This window comes from Engystomops pustulosus, unplaced genomic scaffold (genome assembly GCF_040894005.1).
Source record: "Engystomops pustulosus unplaced genomic scaffold, aEngPut4.maternal MAT_SCAFFOLD_169, whole genome shotgun sequence".
NCBI lineage: Eukaryota > Metazoa > Chordata > Amphibia > Anura > Leptodactylidae > Engystomops > Engystomops pustulosus.
The window spans coordinates 199,252-225,328 of record NW_027285049.1 but is presented as its reverse complement, the minus strand read 5'-3'; the positions used below and the strand labels follow the sequence as shown (position 1 = coordinate 225,328).

At 44.4% G+C, this 26,077-nt stretch overlaps 1 protein-coding gene across 1 annotated transcript in view; it reads left to right on the top strand.

The window, feature by feature from the left end:
• Positions 1–26,077, top strand: part of DDX11 (DEAD/H-box helicase 11) — a gene marked incomplete at its 5' end in the record, with an annotated part of 50,127 nt that overhangs the window by 11,867 nt on the left and 12,183 nt on the right. The window contains 9 exons of the mRNA XM_072131890.1: positions 1,766–1,810; positions 7,285–7,352; positions 8,371–8,409; positions 11,379–11,499; positions 18,665–18,790; positions 18,908–19,020; positions 19,103–19,175; positions 19,254–19,357; positions 19,439–19,588. Coding sequence (XP_071987991.1) covers positions 1,766–1,810; positions 7,285–7,352; positions 8,371–8,409; positions 11,379–11,499; positions 18,665–18,790; positions 18,908–19,020; positions 19,103–19,175; positions 19,254–19,357; positions 19,439–19,588 — 839 coding nt within the window. The remainder of the gene's footprint in view (positions 1–1,765; positions 1,811–7,284; positions 7,353–8,370; positions 8,410–11,378; positions 11,500–18,664; positions 18,791–18,907; positions 19,021–19,102; positions 19,176–19,253; positions 19,358–19,438; positions 19,589–26,077) is intronic.

Below are 26,077 nucleotides of genomic sequence, written 5' to 3'. Positions count from 1 at the left end.
CATTTGTCAGTAATGATCCTGGCAGGGATCCGCCTGGCACCAGCGCTGCAGAGATTCTGGCAGGGTCCAGTACATTGCTCATCAGCACCAGTCCTGACATGTACAGACGGTGCCCTCCCGTATCCAAAATAACCTGGTGCTGCCCTGTTCTCTGCTGTGTAACGCGGTGCCACGTTCTCTGCTGCGTAATGCGGTGCCACGTTCTGTGCTGCGTAATGCGGTGCCACGTTCTCTGCTGTGTAACGCGGTGCCACGTTCTCTGCTGCGTAATGCGGTGCCACGATCTCTGCTGTGTAACACGGTGCCACGATCTCTGCTGTGTAACGCTGGGCCACGTTCTCTGCTGCGTAATGCGGTGCCACGTTCTGTGCTGCGTAACGCGGTGCCACGATCTCTGCTGTGTAACACGGTGCCACGATCTCTGCTGTGTAACGCTGGGCCACGTTCTCTGCTGCGTAATGCGGTGCCACGTTCTGTGCTGCGTAACGCGGTGCCACGTTCTGTGCTGCGTAACGCGGTGCCATGTTCTGTGCTGCGTAACGCGGTGCCACGTTCTGTGCTGCGTAACGCGGTGCCACGTTCTCTGCTGCGTAACGCGGTGCCACGTTCTGTGCTGCGTAACGCGGTGCCACGTTCTGTGCTGCGTAACGCGGTGCCACGTTCTGTGCTGCGTAACGCTGTGCCACGTTCTGTGCTGCGTAACGCGGTGCCACGTTCTCTGCTGTGTAACGCGGTGCCACGTTCTGTGCTGCGTAACGCGGTGCCACGTTCTCTGCTGTGTAACGCGGTGCCACGATCTCTGCTGTGTAACGCTGGGCCACGTTCTCTGCTGCGTAATGCGGTGCCACGTTCTGTGCTGCGTAACGCGGTGCCACGTTCTGTGCTGCGTAACGCGGTGCCATGTTCTGTGCTGCGTAACGCGGTGCCACGTTCTGTGCTGCGTAACGCGGTGCCACGTTCTCTGCTGCGTAACGCGGTGCCACGTTCTGTGCTGCGTAACGCGGTGCCACGTTCTGTGCTGCGTAACGCGGTGCCACGTTCTGTGCTGCGTAACGCGGTGCCACGTTCTGTGCTGCGTAACGCGGTGCCACGTTCTCTGCTGTGTAACGCGGTGCCACGTTCTGTGCTGCGTAACGCGGTGCCACGTTCTCTGCTGTGTAACGCGGTGCCACGTTCTCTGCTGTGTAACGCGGTGCCACGTTCTGTGCTGCGTAACGCGGTGCCACGTTCTCTGCTGCGTAACGCGGTGCCACGTTCTGTGCTGTGTAACGCGTTACGTTCTGTGCTGTGTAACGCGGTGCCACGTTCTGTGCTGTGTAACGCGGTGCCACGTTCTGTGCTGTGTAACGCGGTGCCACGTTCTGTGCTGTGTAACGCGGTGCCACGTTCTGTGCTGTGTAACGCGGTGCCACGTTCTGTGCTGTGTAACGCGGTGCCACGTTCTGTGCTGTGTAACGCGGTGCCACGTTCTGTGCTGTGTAACGCGGTGCCACGTTCTGTGCTGTGTAACGCGGTGCCACGTTCTGTGCTGTGTAACGCGGTGCCACGTTCTGTGCTGTGTAACGCGGTGCCACGTTCTCTGCTGTGTAACGCGGTGCCACGTTCTCTGCTGCGTAACGCGGTGCCACGTTCTCTGCTGTATAACGCGGTGCCACGATCTTGCACTGATTTGTTTGAAGTTGACCAGGACGTCCTGAAAACCCTGTAACAGATGAGTTGTGTGCAGTAAAATATCTGACACGTCTAATGGATCTCATGTCTACAGGGAACGCCAGGCAGAACCCAAACATGCAGAAAGTGTCACAGCAAGGTAAGTGATCTACAGGAGTACTGCAACAACATAGATAGGTAGGTAGATAGGAGATAGATAGGAGATAGATAGATATGAGATAGATAGATAGATAGGAGATAGATAGATAGATAGATGATAGATAGATAGATAGATAGATAGATAGATAGGAGATAGATAGATAGGAGATAGATAGATAGATAGATAGATAGATGATAGATAGATAAGGAGATAGATAGATAGATAGATAGGAGATAGATAGATAGATAGATAGATAGATAGATAGATAGATATGAGATAGATAGGAGATAGATAGATATTAGATAGATAGATAGATAGATAGAAAGAAGATAGATAGGAGATAGATAGATAGATAGATAGATAGATAGATAGGAGATAGATAGATAGATAGATAGATAGGAGATAGATAGATAGATAGATAGATAGATAGATAGGAGATAGATGGATAGATAGATAGATAGATAGATAGATAGGAGATAGATAGGAGATAGATAGATAGATAGATAGGAGATAGATAGGAGATAGATAGATAGATAGATAGATAGATAGATAGGAGATAGATAGATAGATAGATAGGAGATAGATAGATAGATAGATGATAGATAGATAGATAGATAGATAGATAGATAGGAGATAGATAGATAGATAGGAGATAGATAGGAGATAGATAGGAGATAGATAGATAGATAGGAGATAGATAGATAGATAGATAGGAGATAGATAGATAGATAGATAGGAGATAGATAGATAGATAGATAGGAGATAGATAGATAGATAGATAGGAGATAGATAGATAGATAGATAGATAGATAGATAGATAGGAGATAGATAGATAGATAGATAGATAGATAGATAGATAGGAGATAGATGGATAGATAGATAGATAGATAGATAGATAGGAGATAGATAGGAGATAGATAGATAGATAGATAGGAGATAGATAGGAGATAGATAGATAGATAGATAGATAGATAGATAGGAGATAGATAGGAGATAGATAGATAGATAGATAGATAGATAGATAGGAGATAGATAGATAGATAGATAGATAGATAGATAGGAGATAGATAGATAGATAGATAGGAGATAGATAGATAGATAGATGATAGATAGATAGATAGATAGATAGGTAGATAGATAGATAGATAGGAGATAGATAGATAGATAGATAGGAGATAGATAGGAGATAGATAGGAGATAGATAGATAGATAGGAGATAGATAGATAGATAGGAGATAGATAGATAGATAGATAGGAGATAGATAGATAGATAGATAGGAGATAGATAGATAGATAGGAGATAGATAGATAGATAGGAGATAGATAGATAGATAGGAGATAGATAGGAGATAGATAGTTAGATAGATAGGAGTTAGATAGATAGGAGATAGATAGATAGATAGATAGATAGATAGATAGATAGGAGATAGATAGATAGATAGGAGATAGATAGATAGATAGATAGATAGGAGATAGATAGATAGATAGATAGGAGATAGATAGATAGATAGGAGATAGATAGGAGAGAGATAGATAGGAGAGAGATAGATAGATAGGAGAGAGATAGATAGATAGGAGAGAGATAGATAGATAGGAGAGAGATAGATAGATAGGAGAGAGATAGATAGATAGGAGATAGATAGATAGGAGATAGATAGATAGGAGATAGATAGGAGATAGATAGATAGATAGGAGATAGATAGATAGATAGATAGATAGGAGATAGATAGGAGATAGATAGATAGATAGATAGATAGGAGAGAGATAGATAGATAGATAGATAGATAGATAGATAGATAGGAGATAGATAGATAGATAGGAGAGAGATAGATAGATAGATAGGAGAGAGATAGATAGATAGATAGATAGATAGATAGGAGAGAGATAGATAGATAGGAGATAGATAGATAGATAGATAGGAGATAGGAGATAGGAGATAGGAGATAGATAGATAGATAGGAGATAGATAGATAGATAGATAGGAGATAGATAGATAGATAGATAGGAGATAGATAGATAGATAGATAGATAGATAGATAGATAGATAGATAGGAGAGAGATAGATAGATAGATAGGAGAGAGATAGATAGATAGATAGGAGAGAGATAGATAGATAGATAGGAGAGAGATAGATAGATAGATAGGAGAGAGATAGATAGATAGATAGGAGAGAGATAGATAGATAGATAGATAGGAGAGAGATAGATAGATAGGAGAGAGATAGATAGATAGGAGAGAGATAGATAGATAGGAGAGAGATAGATAGATAGGAGAGAGATAGATAGATAGGAGAGAGATATGAGATAGATAGATAGATAGATATGAGATAGATAGATAGATAGATATGAGATAGATAGGAGAGAGATAGATAGGAGAGAGATAGATAGGAGAGAGATAGATAGGAGAGAGAGAGAGAGATAGATAGATAGATAGGAGATAGATAGATAGATAGGAGATAGATAGATAGATAGGAGATAGATAGATAGATAGGAGATAGATAGATAGATAGGAGATAGATAGATAGATATGAGATAGATAGATAGATAGGAGATAGATAGGAGATAGATAGGAGATAGATAGATAGGAGATAGATAGATAGATAGATAGATAGATAGATAGGAGATAGATGATAGATAGATAGATAGATAGATAGGAGATAGATATGAGATAGATAGAGAGATAGGAGATAGATAGATAGGAGATAGATAGATAGATAGATAGGAGATAGATAGATAGATAGATAGGAGATAGATAGATAGATAGATAGGAGATAGATAGATATGAGATAGATAGATAGATAGATAGGAGATAGATAGATAGATAGGAGATAGATAGATAGATAGATAGGAGATAGATAGATAGATAGATAGGAGATAGATAGATACTTCAAGAAAATGAAGACAGCACACCAAAATGAGCAAATGGTGGTGGGTGCAGGCACACTGGGATCGGGCCACGGATCCTATGATGAAATACGATGAGAAATTGGGCAGCACTCCGGGAGTATCGTGCAAAAAGTGGTTTTCTTTATTCCATGTTTTTTAAAAGATACAGCAAAAGCAACGTTTCGACTCGCACAGAGTCTTTATCAAGCTTGATCGTAGATAGATAGATAGATAGATAGATAGGAGATAGATAGGAGATAGATAGATAGATAGATAGGAGATAGATAGGAGATAGGAGATAGATAGATAGATAGGAGATAGATAGATAGATAGATAGATAGATAGATAGATAGATAGATAGATAGATAGATAGGAGATAGATAGATAGATAGGAGATAGATAGATAGATAGGAGATAGATAGATAGATAGATAGGAGATAGATAGATAGGAGATAGATAGGAGATAGATAGATAGGAGATAGATAGGAGATAGATAGATAGATATGAGATAGATAGATAGATAGATAGATATGAGATAGATAGATAGATAGATAGATAGATATGAGATAGATAGATAGATAGGAGATAGATAGATAGATAGATAGATAGATAGATAGATAGGAGATAGATAGATAGATAGATATGAGATAGATAGATAGATATGAGATAGATAGATAGGAGATAGATAGATATGAGATAGATAGATAGATAGATATGAGATAGATAGATAGGAGATAGATCGGAGATAGATAGATAGGAGATAGATAGATAGGAGATAGATAGATAGATAGATATGAGATAGATAGATAGGAGATAGATCGGAGATAGATAGATAGGAGATAGATAGATAGGAGATAGATAGATAGATATGAGATAGATAGATAGATAGGAGATAGATAGATAGATAGGAGATAGATAGATAGATAGGAGATAGATAGATAGATAGATAGGAGATAGATAGATAGGAGATAGATAGATAGATATGAGATAGATAGATAGATAGGAGATAGATCGGAAATAGATAGATAGAAAGGGAGATAGATAGATATGAGATAGATCGATAGATAGATAGGAGATAGATAGATAGATAGGAGATAGATAGATAGGAGATAGATAGAGAGATAGATAGATAGGAGATAGATAGAGAGATAGATAGATAGATAGATATGAGATAGATAGATAGATAGATAGATAGATAGATATGAGATAGATCGATAGATAGATAGGAGATAGATAGATAGATAGGAGATAGATAGATAGGAGATAGATAGGAGATAGATAGGAGATAGATAGGAGATAGATAGATAGATAGATAGGAGATAGATAGATAGGAGATAGATAGGAGATAGATAGATAGATAGGAGATAGATAGGAGATAGATAGATAGATAGATAGGAGATAGATAGATAGATAGATAGATAGGAGATAGATAGATAGATAGATAGGAGATAGATAGATAGATAGATAGATAGATAGGAGATAGATAGATAGATAGATAGGAGATAGATAGATAGATAGATAGGAGATAGATAGATAGGAGATAGATAGATAGATATGAGATAGATAGATAGATAGATATGAGATAGATAGATAGATATGAGATAGATAGATAGATATGAGATAGATCGGAAATAGATAGATAGAAAGGGAGATAGATAGATATGAGATAGATCGATAGATAGATAGGAGATAGATAGATAGGAGATAGATAGAGAGATAGATAGATAGGAGATAGATAGATAGATAGGAGATAGATAGATAGATAGATAGATAGATAGGAGATAGATAGATAGATAGGAGATAGATAGATAGATAGATAGATAGATAGGAGATAGATAGATAGATAGATAGATAGGAGATAGATAGATAGATAGATAGATAGATAGGAGATAGATATGAGAGAGATAGATAGATATGAGAGAGATAGATAGATATGAGAGAGATAGATAGGAGATAGATAGATATGAGAGAGATAGATAGATATGAGAGAGATATATAGATATGAGATAGATAGATATGAGATAGATAGATATGAGATAGATAGGAGAGAGAGAGATGAGAGATAGATAGATAGATAGATAGGAGATAGATAGATAGATAGGAGATAGATAGATAGGAGATAGATAGATAGGAGATAGATAGATAGGAGATAGATAGATAGGAGATAGATAGATATATATGAGATAGATAGGAGAGAGATAGGAGAGAGATAGATAGATAGATATGAGATAGATATATAGATAGATATGAGATAGATAGATAGATAGGAGATAGATAGGAGATAGATAGGAGATAGATAGGAGATAGATAGATAGGAGATAGATAGATAGGAGATAGATAGATAGGAGATAGATAGATAGGAGATAGATAGATAGGAGATAGATAGATAGGAGATAGATAGAAGGATAGCATAGATACAGATATATAGATATGAGATAGGAGAGAGATAGTTGGTCATTATGAGATGGTAGATAATAGATATGTAGATGTCTTGTTGAGGAGGTCATTGGCTTATTCTGGGTTGGTTCTGGTTCTGGTTCTGGTGATATAACATTGGGGGATGTGAGTGATACTTTGTATATCCTGCAGGAACATCTCTGAGATCCATCAATGATTTCCTCTTCTGCAGTCAGGTGGATAACATCAATCTCTTCAAGGTACATGTCTCTGCCCTCACCAGCGCCCCCCGTGTGCTGCACATGAGTAGTGTGAGTGCTGAGCTCTGCGCTGTGGTCTCCTCCCCTCCTGCATGTTTCATGGCTGGCGCTGATCCAGGCGCTGGCACGTGGATCATCTCTGGAGACGCTGCCGCACACGCAGAGCAGTCATGAGATCCGGATACAAGTGAGATCCCAGAACTAGGCCAAAGTTATCCGGATGTAGGAGAAGACTCTAGGACTCCGCTCCCGGCCTAGTTATCTCTACCCTGACTCTCCAGAGCTGGGAAGGCCAGGGTAACACCAGACCTGGGGGTCTTCATGAGGTCAGTGACCACCCTGGAAGACCCCCTGTGATCAGTAGTGAGTCTGCTTTACTACTACTTCCATCACTTCCACTTTTATGTGAAAACTCTCCTAACAAAGTCATGTTTTTATGATGAGCAGAGACGAGTCAGATTTTGCCAGAGATGAGTCATGCTCAGATGCTGCAGGTGGAAGGTCATTCAGACGCCCCTATCTTGCGCTCTGTAGCACCTACAGACATGATGCTGGTGTCCTTTTGCAAATGAGTATCACATCTTTCAGGTCACATCAGGCTTGTGGTTCTGTGATCTACAGAATCAGAGTTGCAGGGAATTCGGATTTTTATACCCAACTACGTATTTAACTTCCTGTATCTCCAGTTCTGTAGCTGGAAAGATGAGGTTCTTCTCTTTAGTATGACACAATAACCATGGTTCGAGGTGCTGTAGAACTGAAGGTAGGGTAGGTCTGAAAAGCCCCTTTCCTGCAGCCTCTACATTTGACTCATCTCTGGTAAAATTTGACTCTTCTCTGCTCATTGTCACTTGACTTTGGAGGAGTTTTTTAGGAGTTTCACCTAAAAGAGGGAATTCTGGAAAGGACGATTTGATACCCGACCTAGATCTAGAACTTGTGAGCAGGATATTACCTCTCCTCTGGGGGGCACCAGCGAGGGGCTGCCTAATGTCATCTCATCTTCTCTCCTGCACAGGTCCAGAAGTATTGTATGAAAAGTATGATCAGCAGGAAGGTAAGTGGCCACAGGTCCGGGTTATAAACACAAGGCCAGTGTCTGATATTTGGGGTGTTGCTGGCATGACCCCCATTTCCATTTCCTCTGTTGCCTGTGACTACTGTGCAGCATTTCGATCTCAATATATATAATTCTCTATACAGCAGCGCCGCTATAGGGCTATGTCACTAAACCCCCCTTAAACTCAGTCTCCTTCCCCCTCTGGTTACCATACATATAGGTACCACTAGGCTCCCAGTCAGTCTCCTGCCCCCTCTGGTTACCATACATATAGCTACCATTAGGCTCCCAGTCAGTCTCCTTCCCCCTCTGGTTACCATACATATAGCTACCATTAGGCTCCCAGTCAGTCTCCTTCCCCCTCTGGTTACCATACATATAGCTACCATTAGGCTCCCAGTCAGTCTCCTTCCCCCTCTGGTTACCATACATATAGCTACCATTAGGCTCCCAGTCAGTCTGCTTCCCCCTATGGTTACCATACATATAGCTACCATTAGGCTCCCAGTCATTCTCCTCCCCCTCTGGTTACCATACATATAGGTACCACTAGGCTCCCAGTCAGTCTCCTTCCCCCTCTGGTTACCATACATATAGCTACCATTAGGCTCCCAGTCATTCTCCTCCCCCTCTGGTTACCATACATATAGGTACCACTAGGCTCCCAGTCAGTCTCCTGCCCCCTCTGGGGGCCGTGAAGTGGATATGAAAGTAATCAGACCCATTAAAATTTTTCACTCTTTGTTTCATTGCAGCCAATTGGGGAGATCAAAAAAGTTATTTTTTTCCCCTCATTATTGTGACCTCTGCCCCCAGTAATGTGACCTCTGACCCCAGTAATGTGACCTCTGACCCCATCCTGACATCCTGATATTTTTGCTAATTTATTAAACACGAAAACCTGAAATATCCCCCGGTGATGAGTACTCAGCCCCCGGTTATGAGTACTCGGCCCCCGGTTATGAGTACTCGGCCCCCGGTGATGAGTACTCGGCCCCCGGTGATGAGTACTCGGCCCCCCGGTGATGAGTACTCGGCCCCCGGTGATGAGTACTCGGCCCCCCGGTGATGAGTACTCGGCCCCCCGGTGATGAGTACTCGGCCCCCGGTGATGAGTACTCGGCCCCCCGGTGATGAGTACTCGGCCCCCCGGTGATGAGTACTCGGCCCCCCGGTGATGAGTACTCGGCCCCCCGGTGATGAGTACTCGGCCCCCCGGTGATGAGTACTCGGCCCCCCGGTGATGAGTACTCGGCCCCCCGGTGATGAGTACTCGGCCCCCCGGTGATGAGTACTCGGCCCCCCGGTGATGAGTATTCGGGCCCCCCGGTGATGAGTATTCGAGCCCCCGGTGATGAGTATTCAGCCCCCGGTGATGAGTATTCCTACCCCCATAGCCTGCTGGAGGCTGCAGTGATAGGTGACTCCCATCTCCCTCCTGCATCCCTGGAGCTCAGCCACAGTGATATTGGGGTCTTCTTTACCTCTCACCAAGGGTCTTCTCCCACGATTGCTTAGTTTGGCTGGACGTCCGGGTCGTGGAAGAGTTGTGGTCGTCCCAAACTTCTTCCATGTAAGTATTATGGAGGCCTCTGTGCTCTTAGGAACCTTGGGTGCTGCAGATATTCTTTTGTAACCTTGGCCAGATCTGTGCTTTGCCTCAATTCTGTGTCTGAGCTCCTTGGGCAGTTCCTTAGACCTCATGATTCTCATGTGCTCTGACGTGAGCTGTGAGGTCTTATATAGACAGGTGTGCGCCTTTCCTAATCAATTCCAAGCAGTTTAATTAAACACAGCTGGACTCCAAAGAAAGAGTAGAACCATCTAAAGGAGGATCAGAAGGAAATGGACGGCATGTGAGTTCCATATGAGAGTCACAGCAAAGGGGCTGAGTACTTATCACCAGAGATTTCAGTTTTTCAAGTTTAATAAATTTGCAAAAATCCTTCCTGTGCATAGAGCTACCGTTAAGCTCCCAGTCAGTCTCCTCTCCCCTCTGGTTGCCATACATAGAGCTACCATTAGGCTCCCAGTCAGTCTCCTTCCCCCTCTGGTTACCATACATATAGCTACCATTAGGCTCCCAGTCAGTCTCCTCCCCCCTCTGGTTGCCATACATAGAGCTACCATTAGGCTCCCAGTCAGTCTCCTTCCCCCTCTGGTTGCCATACATAGAGCTACCATTAGGCTCCCAGTCAGTCTCCTTCCCCCTCTGGTTGCCATACATAGAGCTACCATTAGGCTCCCAGTCAGTCTCCTCCCCCCTCTGGTTACCATACATATAGCTATCATTAGGCTCCCAGTCAGTCTCCTTCCCCCTCTGGTTACCATACATAGAGCTACCATTAGGCTCCCAGTCAGTCCCCTTCCCCCTCTGGTTACCATACATAGAGCTACCATTAGGCTCCCAGTCAGTCTCCTTCCCCCTCTGGTTACCATACATAGAGCTACCATTAGGCTCCCAGTCAGTCTCCTTCCCCCTCTGGTTACCATACATAGAGCTACCATTAGGCTCCCAGTCAGTCTCCTTCCCCCTCTGGTTACCATACATAGAGCTACCATTAGGCTCCCAGTCAGTCTCCTTCCCCCTCTGGTTACCATACATAGAGCTACCATTAGGCTCCCAGTCAGTCCCCTTCCCCCTCTGGTTACCATACATAGAGCTACCATTAGGCTCCCAGTCAGTCTCCTTCCCCCTCTGGTTACCATACATAGAGCTACCATTAGGCTCCCAGTCAGTCTCCTTCCCCCTCTGGTTACCATACATAGAGCTACCATTAGGCTCCCAGTCAGTCTCCTTCCCCCTCTGGTTGCCATACATAGATACTCTCAGTATTTGCTCCTCTGTCAGTAGTAGCTGCCCTTGTAGATACGATGTGTTCTATAGCTCCTGGGGTGGTGCAGGATATGACACGGAGGAGAATCTGTCGTCTCTATTATTCATGACTTCTTCTTATACTTACAAGTTGTTCGGCTTCACTGAAAAATTTCGAGGAGCGACTGTTGTTAACCCTGTGAGAGACAGACCCAGAACCGGAGGACTGCAGCAGTTTCTACAGAACCTTAATCATAAAGGCCAAGGAGAAGGTCAGGAGATCTATGGACACCACTAGAGGGTCCCTGAGCTACATAGCTCCCCCTAGTGGTGGTGTATGATATATATGTAGTGAGCTCCCCCTGGTGGTGGTGTATGATATATATGTAGAGAGCTCCCCCTGGTGGTGGTGTATAATGTGTATGTAGTGATCTCCCCCTAGTGGTGGTGTATAATCTGTATGTAGTGATCTCCCCCTAGTGGTGGTGTATAATGTGTATGTAGTGATCTCCCCCTAGTGGTGGTGTGTAATGTGTATGTAGTGATCTCCTACTAGTGGTGGTGTATAATGTGTATGTAGTGATCTCCCCCTAGTGGTGGTGTATAATGTGTATGTAGTGATCTCCCCCTAGTGGTGGTGTATAATGTGTATGTAGTGAGCTCCCCCTGGTGGTGGTGTATAATGTGTATGTAGTGATCTCCCCCTAGTGGTGGTGTATAATGTGTATGTAGTGAGCTCCCCCTAGTGGTGGTGTATAATGTGTATGTAGTGATCTCCCCCTAGTGGTGATGTATAATGTGTATGTAGTGATCTCCCCCTAGTGGTGGTGTATAATGTGTATGTAGTGATCTCCCCCTAGTGGTGGTGTATAATGTGTATATAGTGATCTCCCCCTAGTGGTGGTGTATAATGTGTATGTAGTGATCTCCTCCTAGTGGTGGTGTATAATCTGTATGTAGTGAGCTCCCCCTAGTGGTGATGTATAATGTGTATGTAGTGATCTCCCCCTAGTGGTGGTGTATAATGTGTATGTAGTGATCTCCTCCTAGTGGTGGTGTATAATGTGTATATAGTGAGCTCCCCCTAGTGGTGGTGTATAATGTGTATGTAGTGATCTCCCCCTAGTGGTGGTGTATAATGTGTATGTAGTGATCTCCTCCTAGTGGTGGTGTATAATGTGTATGTAGTGATCTCCTCCTAGTGGTGGTGTATAATGTGTATGTAGTGAGCTCCCCCTAGTGGTGGTGTATAATCTGTATGTAGTGATCTCCCCCTAGTGGTGGTGTATAATCTGTATGTAGTGATCTCCTCCTAGTGGTGGTGTATAATGTGTATGTAGTGATCTCCCCCTAGTGGTGGTGTATAATGTGTATGTAGTGATCTCCCCCTAGTGGTGGTGTATAATGTGTATGTAGTGATCTCCTCCTAGTGGTGGTGTATAATGTGTATGTAGTGATCTCCTCCTAGTGTTGGTGTATAATCTGTATGTAGTGAGCTCCCCCTAGTGGTGGTGTATAATGTGTATGTAGTGATCTCCTCCTAGTGGTGGTGTATAATGTGTATGTAGTGATCTCCCCCTAGTGGTGGTGTATAATCTGTATGTAGTGATCTCCTCCTAGTGGTGGTGTATAATGTGTATGTAGTGATCTCCCCCTAGTGGTGGTGTATAATGTGTATGTAGTGATCTCCCCCTAGTGGTGGTGTATAATCTGTATGTAGTGATCTCCCCCTAGTGGTGGTGTATAATGTGTATGTAGTGATCTCCCCCTAGTGGTGGTGTATAATCTGTATGTAGTGATCTCCCCCTAGTGGTGGTGTATAATGTGTATGTAGTGATCTCCCCCTAGTGGTGGTGTATAATGTGTATGTAGTGATCTCCTCCTAGTAGTGGTGTATAATGTGTATGTAGTGATCTCCTCCTAGTGGTGGTGTATAATGTGTATGTAGTGATCTCCCCCTAGTGGTGGTGTATAATCTGTATGTAGTGAGAGCTCCCCCTAGTGGTGGTGTATAATGTGTATGTAGTGATCTCCTCCTAGTGGTGGTGTATAATGTGTATGTAGTGATCTCCCCCTAGTGGTGGTGTATAATGTGTATGTAGTGATCTCCCCCTAGTGGTGGTGTATAATGTGTATATAGTGATCTCCCCCTAGTGGTGGTGTATAATGTGTATGTAGTGATCTCCCCCTAGTGGTGGTGTATAATGTGTATGTAGTGATCTCTCCCTAGTGGTGATGTATAATGTGTATGTAGTGATCTCCTCCTAGTGGTGGTGTATAATGTGTATGTAGTGATCTCCCTCTAGTGGTGGTGTATAATGTGTATGTAGTGATCTCCCCCTAGTGGTGGTGTATAATGTGTATGTAGTGATCTCCTCCTAGTGGTGGTGTATAATCTGTATGTAGTGATCTCCCCCTAGTGGTGGTGTATAATCTGTATGTAGTGATCTCCCCCTAGTGGTGGTGTATAATGTGTATGTAGTGATCTCCCCCTAGTGGTGGTGTATAATGTGTATGTAGTGATCTCCCCCTAGTGGTGGTGTATAATGTGTATGTAGTGAGAGCTCCCCCTAGTGGTGGTGTATAATGTGTATGTAGTGATCTCCCCCTAGTGGTGGTGTATAATGTGTATGTAGTGAGCTCCCCCTAGTGGTGGTGTATAATGTGTATGTAGTGATCTCCCCCTAGTGGTGCTGTATAATGTGTATGTAGTGATCTCCTCCTAGTGGTGGTGTATAATGTGTATGTAGTGATCTCCCCCTAGTGGTGGTGTATAATGTGTATGTAGTGATCTCCCCCTAGTGGTGGTGTATAATCTGTATGTAGTGATCTCCCCCTAGTGGTGGTGTATAATCTGTATGTAGTGAGCTCCCCCTAGTGGTGGTGTATAATGTGTATGTAGTGACCTCCCCCTAGTGGTGGTGTATAATGTGTATGTAGTGACCCCCCCCCCTAGTGGTGGTGTATAATGTGTATGTAGTGATCTCCCCCTAGTGGTGGTGTATAATCTGTATGTAGTGAGCTCCCCCTAGTGGTGGTGTATAATCTGTATGTAGTGATCTCCTCCTAGTGGTGGTGTATAATGTGTATGTAGTGAGCTCCCCCTAGTGGTGGTGTATAATCTGTATGTAGTGATCTCCCCCTAGTGGTGTTGTATAATGTGTATGTAGTGATCTCCCCCTAGTGGTGGTGTATAATGTGTATGTAGTGAGCTCCCCCTAGTGGTGGTGTATAATCTGTATGTAGTGATCTCCCCCTAGTGGTGGTGTATAATGTGTATGTAGTGATCTCCCCCTAGTGGTGGTGTATAATCTGTATGTAGTGATCTCCCCCTAGTGGTGGTGTATAATGTGTATGTAGTGATCTCCCCCTAGTGGTGGTGTATAATGTGTATGTAGTGATCTCCTCCTAGTGGTGGTGTATAATCTGTATGTAGTGATCTCCTCCTAGTGGTGGTGTATAATGTGTATGTAGTGATCTCCCCCTAGTGGTGGTGTATAATCTGTATGTAGTGATCTCCTCCTAGTGGTGGTGTATAATCTGTATGTAGTGATCTCCCCCTAGTGGTGGTGTATAATGTGTATGTAGTGATCTCCCCCTAGTGGTGGTGTATAATGTGTATGTAGTGATCTCCTCCTAGTGGTGGTGTATAATCTGTATGTAGTGATCTCCTCCTAGTGGTGGTGTATAATGTGTATGTAGTGATCTCCCCCTAGTGGTGGTGTATAATCTGTATGTAGTGATCTCCTCCTAGTGGTGGTGTATAATCTGTATGTAGTGATCTCCTCCTAGTGGTGGTGTATAATGTGTATGTAGTGATCTCCCCCTAGTGGTGGTGTATAATGTGTATGTAGTGATCTCCTCCTAGTGGTGGTGTATAATGTGTATGTAGTGATCTCCCCCTAGTGGTGGTGTATAATGTGTATGTAGTGATCTCCTCCTAGTGGTGGTGTATAATGTGTATGTAGTGAGCTCCCCCTAGTGGTGGTGTATAATGTGTATGTAGTGATCTCCCCCTAGTGGTGGTGTATAATGTGTATGTAGTGATCTCCCCCTAGTGGTGGTGTATAATGTGTATGTAGTGATCTCCCCCTAGTGGTGGTGTATAATGTGTATGTAGTGATCTCCTCCTAGTGGTGGTGTATAATGTGTATGTAGTGATCTCCCCCTAGTGGTGGTGTATAATGTGTATGTAGTGATCTCCTCCTAGTGGTGGTGTATAATGTGTATGTAGTGATCTCCCCCTAGTGGTGGTGTATAATGTGTATGTAGTGATCTCCCCCTAGTGGTGGTGTATAATGTGTATGTAGTGATCTCCCCCTAGTGGTGGTGTATAATGTGTATGTAGTGATCTCCTCCTAGTGGTGGTGTATAATGTGTATGTAGTGTAATGTGTATGTAGTGATCTCCTGCTAGTGGTGGTGTATAATCTGTATGTAGTGATCTCCTCCTAGTGGTGGTGTATAATGTGTATGTAGTGATCTCCCCCTAGTGGTGGTGTATAATGTGTATGTAGTGATCTCCCCCTAGTGGTGGTGTATAATGTGTATGTAGTGATCTCCCCCTAGTGGTGGTGTATAATGTGTATGTAGTGATCTCCTCCTAGTGGTGGTGTATAATGTGTATGTAGTGATCTCCCCCTAGTGGTGGTGTATAATGTGTATGTAGTGATCTCCTCCTAGTGGTGGTGTATAATCTGTATGTAGTGATCTCCTCCTAGTGGTGGTGTATAATGTGTATGTAGAGAGCTCCTCCTGGTGGTGGTGTATGATATATATGTAGTGAGCTCCCCCTAGTGGTGGTGTATGATATATATGAAGAGAGCTCCCCCTGGTGGTGGTGTATGATATATATGTAGTGAGCTCCCCCTGGTGGTGGTGTATGATATATATGTTGTGAGCTCCCCCTAGTGGTGGTGTATGATATATATGTAGTGAGCTCCCCCTAGTGGTGGTGTATAATCTGTATGTAGTGATCTCCTCCTAGTGGTGGTGTATAATGTGTATGTAGTGATCTCCCCCTAGTGGTGGTGTATAATGTGTATGTAGTGATCTCCCCCTAGTGGTGGTGTATAATCTGTATGTAGTGATCTCCTCCTAGTGGTGGTGTATAATGTGTATGTAGTGATCTCCCCCTAGTGGTGGTGTATAATCTGTATGTAGTGATCTCCCCCTAGTGGTGGTGTATAATGTCTATGTAGTGATCTCCTCCTAGTGGTGGTGTATAATGTGTATGTAGTGAGCTCCCCCTAGTGGTGGTGTATAATGTGTATGTAGTGATCTCCTCCTAGTGGTGGTGTATAATCTGTATGTAGTGAGCTCCCCCTAGTGGTGGTGTATAATGTGTATGTAGTGATCTCCCCCTAGTGGTGGTGTATAATGTGTATGTAGTGAGCTCCTCCTAGTGGTGGTGTATAATCTGTATGTAGTGAGCTCCTCCTAGTGGTGGTGTATAATGTGTATGTAGTGATCTCCCCTAGTGGTGGTGTATAATGTGTATGTAGTTATCTCCCCCTAGTGGTGGTGTATAATGTGTATGTAGTGAGCTCCCCCTAGTGGTGGTGTATAATCTGTATGTAGTTATCTCCCCTAGTGGTGGTGTATAATGTGTATGTAGTTATCTCCCCTAGTGGTGGTGTATAATGTGTATGTAGTTATCTCCCCTAGTGGTGGTGTATAATCTGTATGTAGTGATCTCCCCCTAGTGGTGGTGTATAATGTGTATGTAGTGATCTCCCCCTAGTGGTGGTGTATAATGTGTATGTAGTTATCTCCCCTAGTGGTGGTGTATAATGTGTATGTAGTTATCTCCCCTAGTGGTGGTGTATAATCTGTATGTAGTGATCTCCCCCTAGTGGTGGTGTATAATCTGTATGTAGTGATCTCCCCCTAGTGGTGGTGTATAATGTGTATGTAGTGATCTCCCCCTAGTGGTGGTGTATAATGTGTATGTAGTTATCTCCCCTAGTGGTGGTGTATAATGTGTATGTAGTGATCTCCCCTAGTGGTGGTGTATAATGTGTATGTAGTTATCTCCCCTAGTGGTGGTGTATAATGTGTATGTAGTGATCTCCCCCTAGTGGTGGTGTATAATGTGTATGTAGTGAGCTCCTCCTAGTGGTGGTGTATAATGTGTATGTAGTGAGCTCCTCCTAGTGGTGATGTATAATCTGTATGTAGTGAGCTCCTCCTAGTGGTGGTGTATAATCTGTATGTAGTGATCCCCCCTAGTGGTGGTGTATAATGTGTATGTAGTGATCTCCTCCTAGTGGTGGTGTATAATGTGTATGTAGTGATCTCCTCCTAGTGGTGGTGTATGTGTATGTAGTGATCTCCCCCTAGTGGTGGTGTATAATCTGTATGTAGTGATCTCCCCCTAGTGGTGGTGTATAATGTGTATGTAGTGATCTCCTCCTAGTGGTGGTGTATAATGTGTATGTAGTGAGCTCCCCCTAGTGGTGGTGTATAATCTGTATGTAGTGATCTCCCCCTAGTGGTGGTGTATAATGTGTATGTAGTGATCTCCCCCTAGTGGTGGTGTATAATCTGTATGTAGTGATCTCCCCCTAGTGGTGGTGTATAATGTGTATGTAGTGAGCTCCCCCTAGTGGTGGTGTATAATGTGTATGTAGTGATCTCCCCCTAGTGGTGGTGTATAATGTGTATGTAGTGATCTCCCCCTAGTGGTGGTGTATAATGTGTATGTAGTGAGCTCCTCCTAGTGGTGGTGTATGATATATATGTAGTGAGCTCCCCCTAGTGGTGGTGTATAATCTGTATGTAGTGATCTCCTCCTAGTGGTGGTGTATAATCTGTATGTAGTGATCTCCTCCTAGTGGTGGTGTATAATGTGTATGTAGTGATCTCCCCCTAGTGGTGGTGTATGATATATATGTTGTGAGCTCCCCCTAGTGGTGGTGTATGATATATATGTAGTGACCCCCCCCCCTAGTGGTGGTGTATAATCTGTATGTAGTGATCTCCTCCTAGTGGTGGTGTATAATGTGTATGTAGTGAGCTCCCCCTAGTGGTGGTGTATAATGTGTATGTAATGAGCTCCCCCTAGTGGTGGTGTATAATATGTATGTAGTGATCTCCCCCTAGTGGTGGTGTATAATCTGTATGTAGTGAGCTCCCCCTAGTGGTGGTGTATAATGTGTATGTAGTGATCTCCTCCTAGTGGTGGTGTATAATGTGTATGTAGTGATCTCCCCCTAGTGGTGGTGTATAATGTGTATGTAGTGATCTCCTCCTAGTGGTGGTGTATAATCTGTATGTAGTGATCTCCTCCTAGTGGTGGTGTATAATCTGTATGTAGTGATCTCCCCCTAGTGGTGGTGTATGATATATATGTTGTGAGCTCCCCCTAGTGGTGGTGTATGATATATATGTAGTGAGCTCCCCCTGGTGGTGGTGTAATGCCGGTGTCTTCCTGCAGCGGTCGCTGTGGAGGTGGGTGAGGAGGCTCCGGTGCGCTCGGCCTCTCCTCTCATGCAGATTGAGAGCTTCCTGTTTGCACTGACCAATGCCAACCAGGACGGGCGCGTGGTGGTGCAGCAGCAGGGTAGGTGGCGCCCCTCCCTGTGGGTGTGATGCATTATGGGTAGGTCACGATGCAGGGTGTCAGAGCTGTAGTGGATGACCCCCATGTCCTGACATATGTGTATGTCTCCCCCTGCAGGTACACTAGCGCAGTGCAGCCTGAAGTTCCTGATGCTGAACCCGGCGGTGCACTTCTGTGAGGTCCTGCAGGACTGTCGCTCGGTGATCATTGCTGGGGGGACCATGCAGCCGGTGAGACCCTGCCCCCGCTCCTCCTAGCCCCCCCCCCCATCCGTACATCCGGTATAATGGAGGTCATGTCATCTCTCCGCAGGTCTCTGACTTTAAGCAGCAGTTACTGATAGCGGCCGGACTCCTCCCGGAGCGGATCGTGGAGTTCTCGTGTGGTGAGTGGCGCCCCCTCTCTGTCATACGTGTCCTGCGCCCGTCCTGTATGACCTGTCCTCATGCACATCCATCTACAGGCCATGTGATCCCACCAGAGAACATCCTACCCATAGTGCTCTGCAGCGGCCCCACCAATCAGCAGCTGGAGTTCACCTACGAGAAGAGAGGCCGTCCTGATATGGTAATCACCGGCCCAGCACCCACTGGGGTCTGTATAGTGCCCGCCCACAATGCACCGAGAATAATGTTGTGTTTATGACAGATGGACGAAACCGGACGCATTCTTGTAAATTTATGTAACGTGGTCCCCGGGGGTCTCGTCTGCTTCTTCCCCTCCTATGAGTACGAGAAGCTGATACTGGATCACTGGGAGAAGAGCGGACTGCTGCCACGCATCACCGCCAAGAAGAAGGTGAGTATATATACACCAGCAGCAGAATAGTGAGTGCAGCTCTGGAGTATAATACAGGATGTAACTCAGGATCAGTACAGGATAAGTAATGTCATGTATGTACACAGTGACTGCACCTGCAGCAGAATAGTGAGTGCAGCTCTGGAGTATAATACAGGATGTAACTCAGGATCAGTACAGGATAAGTAATGTCATGTATGTACACAGTGACTGCACCAGCAGCAGAATAGTGAGTGCAGCTCTGGGGTATAATACAGGATGTAACTCAGGATCAGTACAGGATAAGTAATGTCATGTATGTACACAGTGACTGCACCAGCAGTAGAATAGTGAGTGCAGCTCTGGGGTATAATACAGGATGTAACTCAGGATCAGTACAGGATAAGTAATGTCATGTATGTACACAGTGACTGCACCAGCAGCAGAATAGTGAGTGCAGCTCTGGGGTATAATACAGGATGTAACTCAGGATCAGTACAGGATAAGTAATGTCATGTATGTACACAGTGACTGCACCAGCAGCAGAATAGTGAGTGCAGCTCTGGGGTATAATACAGGATGTAACTCAGGATCAGTACAGGATAAGTAATGTCATGTATGTACACAGTGACTGCACCAGCAGCAGAATAGTGCGTGCAGCTCTGGAGTATAATACAGGATGTAACTCAGGATCAGTACAGGATAAGTAATGTCATGTATGTACACAGTGACTGCACCAGCAGTAGAATAGTGAGTGCAGCTCTGGGGTATAATACAGGATGTAACTCAGGATCAGTACAGGATAAGTAATGTCATGTATGTACACAGTGACTGCACCAGCAGCAGAATAGTGAGTGCAGCTCTGGGGTATAATACAGGATGTAACTCAGGATCAGTACAGGATAAGTAATGTCATGTATGTACACAGTGACTGCACCAGCAGCAGAATAGTGAGTGCAGCTCTGGGGTATAATACAGGATGTAACTCAGGATCAGTACAGGATAAGTAATGTCATGTATGTACACAGTGACTGCACCAGCAGCAGAATAGTGAGTGCAGCTCTGGAGTATAATACAGGATGTAACTCAGGATCAGTACAGGATAAGTAATGTCATGTATGTACACAGTGACTGCACCAGCAGCAGAATAGTGAGTGCAGCTCTGGGGTATAATACAGGATGTAACTCAGGATCAGTACAGGATAAGTAATGTCATGTATGTACAGTGACTGCGCCAGCAGCAGAATAGTGAGTGCAGCTCTGGAGTATAATACATGATGTAACTCAGGATCAGTACAGGATAAGTAATGTCATGTATGTACACAGTAACTGCACCAGCAGCAGAATAGTGAGTGCAGCTCTGGAGTATAATACAGGATGTAACTCAGGATCAGTACAGGATAAGTAATGTCATGTATGTACACAGTGACTGCACCAGCAGCAGAATAGTGAGTGCAGCTCTGGAGTATAATACATGATGTAACTCAGGATCAGTACAGGATAAGTAATGTCATGTATGTACACAGTGAGTGCACCAGCAGCAGAATAGTGAGTGCAGCTCTGGAGTATAATACAGGATGTAACTCCGGATCAGTACAGGATAAGTAATGTCATGTATGTACACAGTGACTGCACCAGCAGCAGAATAGTGAGTGCAGCTCTGGAGTATAATACAGGATGTAACTCAGGATCAGTACAGGATAAGTAATGTCATGTATGTACACAGTGACTGCACCAGCAGCAGAATAGTGAGTGCAGCTCTGGGGTATAATACAGGATGTAACTCAGGATCAGTACAGGATAAGTAATGTCATGTATGTACACAGTAACTGCACCAGCAGCAGAATAGTGAGTGCAGCTCTGGAGTATAATACAGGATGTAACTCAGGATCAGTACAGGATAAGTAATGTCATGTATGTACACAGTGACTGCACCAGCAGCAGAATAGTGAGTGCAGCTCTGGAGTATAATACAGGATGTAACTCAGGATCAGTACAGGATAAGTAATGTCATGTATGTACACAGTGACTGCACCAGCAGCAGAATAGTGAGTGCAGCTCTGGGGTATAATACAGGATGTAACTCAGGATCAGTACAGGATAAGTAATGTCATGTATGTACACAGTGACTGCACCAGCAGCAGAATAGTGAGTGCAGCTCTGGGGTATAATACAGGATGTAACTCAGGATCAGTACAGGATAAGTAATGTCATGTATGTACACAGTGACTGCACCAGCAGCAGAATAGTGAGTGCAGCTCTGGAGTATAATACAGGATGTAACTCAGGATCAGTACAGGATAAGTAATGTCATGTATGTACACAGTGACTGCACCAGCAGCAGAATAGTGAGTGCAGCTCTGGGGTATAATACAGGATGTAACTCAGGATCAGTACAGGATAAGTAATGTCATGTATGTACACAGTGACTGCACCAGCAGCAGAATAGTGAGTGCAGCTCTGGAGTATAATACAGGATGTAACTCAGGATCAGTACAGGATAAGTAATGTCATGTATGTACACAGTGACTGCACCAGCAGCAGAGTAGTGAGTGCAGCTCTGGAGTATAATACAGGATGTAACTCAGGATCAGTACAGGATAAGTAATGTCATGTATGTACACAGTGACTGCACCAGCAGCAGAATAGTGAGTGCAGCTCTGGGGTATAATACAGGATGTAACTCAGGATCAGTACAGGATAAGTAATGTCATGTATGTACACAGTGACTGCTCCAGCAGCAGAATAGTGAGTGCAGCTCTGGAGTATAATACAGGATGTAACTCAGGATCAGTACAGGATAAGTAATGTCATGTATGTACAGTGACTGCACCAGCAGCAGAATAGTGAGTGCAGCTCTGGGGTATAATACAGGATGTAACTCAGGATCAGTACAGGATAAGTAATGTCATGTATGTACACAGTGACTGCACCAGCAGCAGAATAGTGAGTGCAGCTCTGGGGTATAATACAGGATGTAACTCAGGATCAGTACAGGATAAGTAATGTCATGTATGTACACAGTGACTGCACCAGCAGCAGAATAGTGAGTGCAGCTCTGGAGTATAATACAGGATGTAACTCAGGATCAGTACAGGATAAGTAATGTCATGTATGTACACAGTGACTGCACCAGCAGCAGAATAGTGAGTGCAGCTCTGGGGTATAATACAGGATGTAACTCAGGATCAGTACAGGATAAGTAATGTCATGTATGTACACAGTGACTGCTCCAGCAGCAGAATAGTGAGTGCAGCTCTGGAGTATAATACAGGATGTAACTCAGGATCAGTACAGGATAAGTAATGTCATGTATGTACAGTGACTGCACCAGCAGCAGAATAGTGAGTGCAGCTCTGGGGTATAATACAGGATGTAACTCAGGATCAGTACAGGATAAGTAATGTCATGTATGTACACAGTGACTGCACCAGCAGCAGAATAGTGAGTGCAGCTCTGGTGTATAATACAGGATGTAACTCAGGATCAGTACAGGATAAGTAATGTCATGTATGTACACAGTGACTGCACCAGCAGCAGAATAGTGAGTGCAGCTCTGGGGTATAATACAGGATGTAACTCAGGATCAGTATAGGATAAGTAATGTCATGTATGTACACAGTGACTGCACCAGCAGCAGAATAGTGAGTGCAGCTCTGGAGTATAATACAGGATGTAACTCAGGATCAGTACAGGATAAGTAATGTCATGTATGTACACAGTGACTGCACCAGCAGCAGAATAGTGAGTGCAGCTCTGGGGTATAATACAGGATGTAACTCAGGATCAGTACAGGATAAGTAATGTCATGTATGTACACAGTGACTGCACCAGCAGCAGAATAGTGAGTGCAGCTCTGGAGTATAATACAGGATGTAACTCAGGATCAGTACAGGATAAGTAATGTCATGTATGTACACAGTGACTGCACCAGCAGCAGAATAGTGAGTGCAGCTCTGGAGTATAATACAGGATGTAACTCAGGATCAGTACAGGATAAGTAATGTCATGTATGTACACAGTGACTGCACCAGCAGCAGAATAGTGAGTGCAGCTCTGGAGTATAATACAGGATGTAACTCAGGATCAGTACAGGATAAGTAATGTCATGTATGTACACAGTGACTGCACCAGCAGCAGAATAGTGAGTGCAGCTCTGGAGTATAATACAGGATGTAACTCAGGATCAGTACAGGATAAGTAATGTCATGTATGTACACAGTGACTGCACCAGCAGCAGAATAGTGAGTGCACCTCTGGGGTATAATACAGGATGTAACTCAGGATCAGTACAGGATAAGTAATGTCATGTATGTACACAGTGACTGCACCAGCAGCAGAATAGTGAGTGCAGCTCTGGCATATAATACAGGATGTAACTCAGGATCAGTACAGGATAAGTAATGTCATGTATGTACACAGTGACTGCACCAGCAGCAGAGTAGTGAGTGCAGCTCTGGAGTATAATACAGGATGTAACTCAGGATCAGTACAGGATAAGTAATGTCATGTATGTACACAGTGACTGCACCAGCAGCAGAATAGTGAGTGCAGCTCTGGGGTATAATACAGGATGTAACTCAGGATCAGTACAGGATAAGTAATGTCATGTATGTACACAGTGACTGCTCCAGCAGCAGAATAGTGAGTGCAGCTCTGGAGTATAATACAGGATGTAACTCAGGATCAGTACAGGATAAGTAATGTCATGTATGTACAGTGACTGCACCAGCAGCAGAATAGTGAGTGCAGCTCTGGGGTATAATACAGGATGTAACTCAGGATCAGTACAGGATAAGTAATGTCATGTATGTACACAGTGACTGCACCAGCAGCAGAATAGTGAGTGCAGCTCTGGGGTATAATACAGGATGTAACTCAGGATCAGTACAGGATAAGTAATGTCATGTATGTACACAGTGACTGCACCAGCAGCAGAATAGTGAGAGCAGCTCTGGGGTATAATACAGGATGTAACTCAGGATCAGTACAGGATAAGTAATGTCATGTATGTACAGTGACTGCACCAGCAGCAGAATAGTGAGTGCAGCTCTGGGGTATAATACAGGATGTAACTCAGGATCAGTACAGGATAAGTAATGTCATGTATGTATTTTCTTCAGAACCCTTGGGAGAATAGACAGGGGTGGAAATGCATAGGCTAGGCTGAAGTTCCACTTGATTGAGAAGGAATCCAAACTTAAGGATTGGTCCCTCGGGTCTAGGGAGCAGAAGAGCCTGACCTGTCTGTTCTTTCTTGTGGCGAATAAATCTACCTCTGGTTGACCCCAGAGTCTGGTTATCTTGGAGAACACCCTCCGATTCAGGGACCACTCTCCCTGACGTAAGAGATGACGGCTTAGGAAGTCTGCCTGCAGATTGTCCTTGCCCCTTATATGAACCGCCGATATTGATCTTAGATTGGCTTCCGCCAGGTCTAGAATCTGATGCGAGAGGTTCATTAAGGACCCGCTTCGGGTACCCCCCTGGCGATTCACGAACGCCACCGCTGTGACATTGTCCGAGGCAATCTTCAGGTCTGTCCCCCGAATCATCGGCAGAGCCCGTCTGATTGCCTGCAGGATGGCTTCTAATTCTCTGTAATTTGAGGACTTCTTCCTGGATTCCTCGTTCCATGCCCCCTGGAACAAGAGTCCCCTGACCTGAGCTCCCCAACCCGTAGAGCTCGCATCCGTAATCATGGATAGGGGGTTCTCCTCTCTCCAAGGCCTGCCTGCCTGGAGGTTCTCTTCTCTTAGCCACCATCTCAGGGAATCCAGGATCTGTTGGGGAAGTGTAATCCTCTGGTCCAAGGAGGACTGGTCCCCCCTCCAGTTTTCCAACATGAAGAGCTGTTAGGGCCTTGCGTGATACATCGCCCAGAGCACCGCTGGAATTGCCGCTGTAAAGAGACCTAGAGTCCTCATAATGTCCCTTATGGTAGGGGATGGCTGTCTGTACAGCTTTTCCACTGAGGCTACAATCTTCACCACCTTGTCCTGAGGAAGAAAAGATTTCTGCTGAGTGGAATCTAATGTGATGCCGAGAAATATCTTTGATCTGGCCGGAGTAAGGGAGGACTTCTTCAAATTTATCATCCAGCCCAGGCGATGTAGGATCTTCATCACCACCCTTATGAAGGTCTGCAACTTCTCTGCCGAACCTGCGATCAGCAGGAAGTCGTCTAGATATGGCACAAAGGTGCCCTGATATCTTCGTATGTAGGCTCCCACTTCTGATATTAGTTTTGTGAAAACTCTCGGTGCTATCGCCACTCCAAAGGGTAGAGCCCTGAATTGGAGGTGCTCTATCTTGCCCTCCATCATCACCGCCACTCTCAGGAATCTCTGACTGTCCGGATGAATAGGGACGTGGTAATATGCATCCGCTAAGTCTATGGAAGCCATAAAACAATCCTGAAAGAGCAGGTTTACGGTTGACTTTATCGATTCCATCTTGAATTTTTCCACCTGTAGGTAGCAGTTTAGTGGTCTTAAATTTATAATGGTC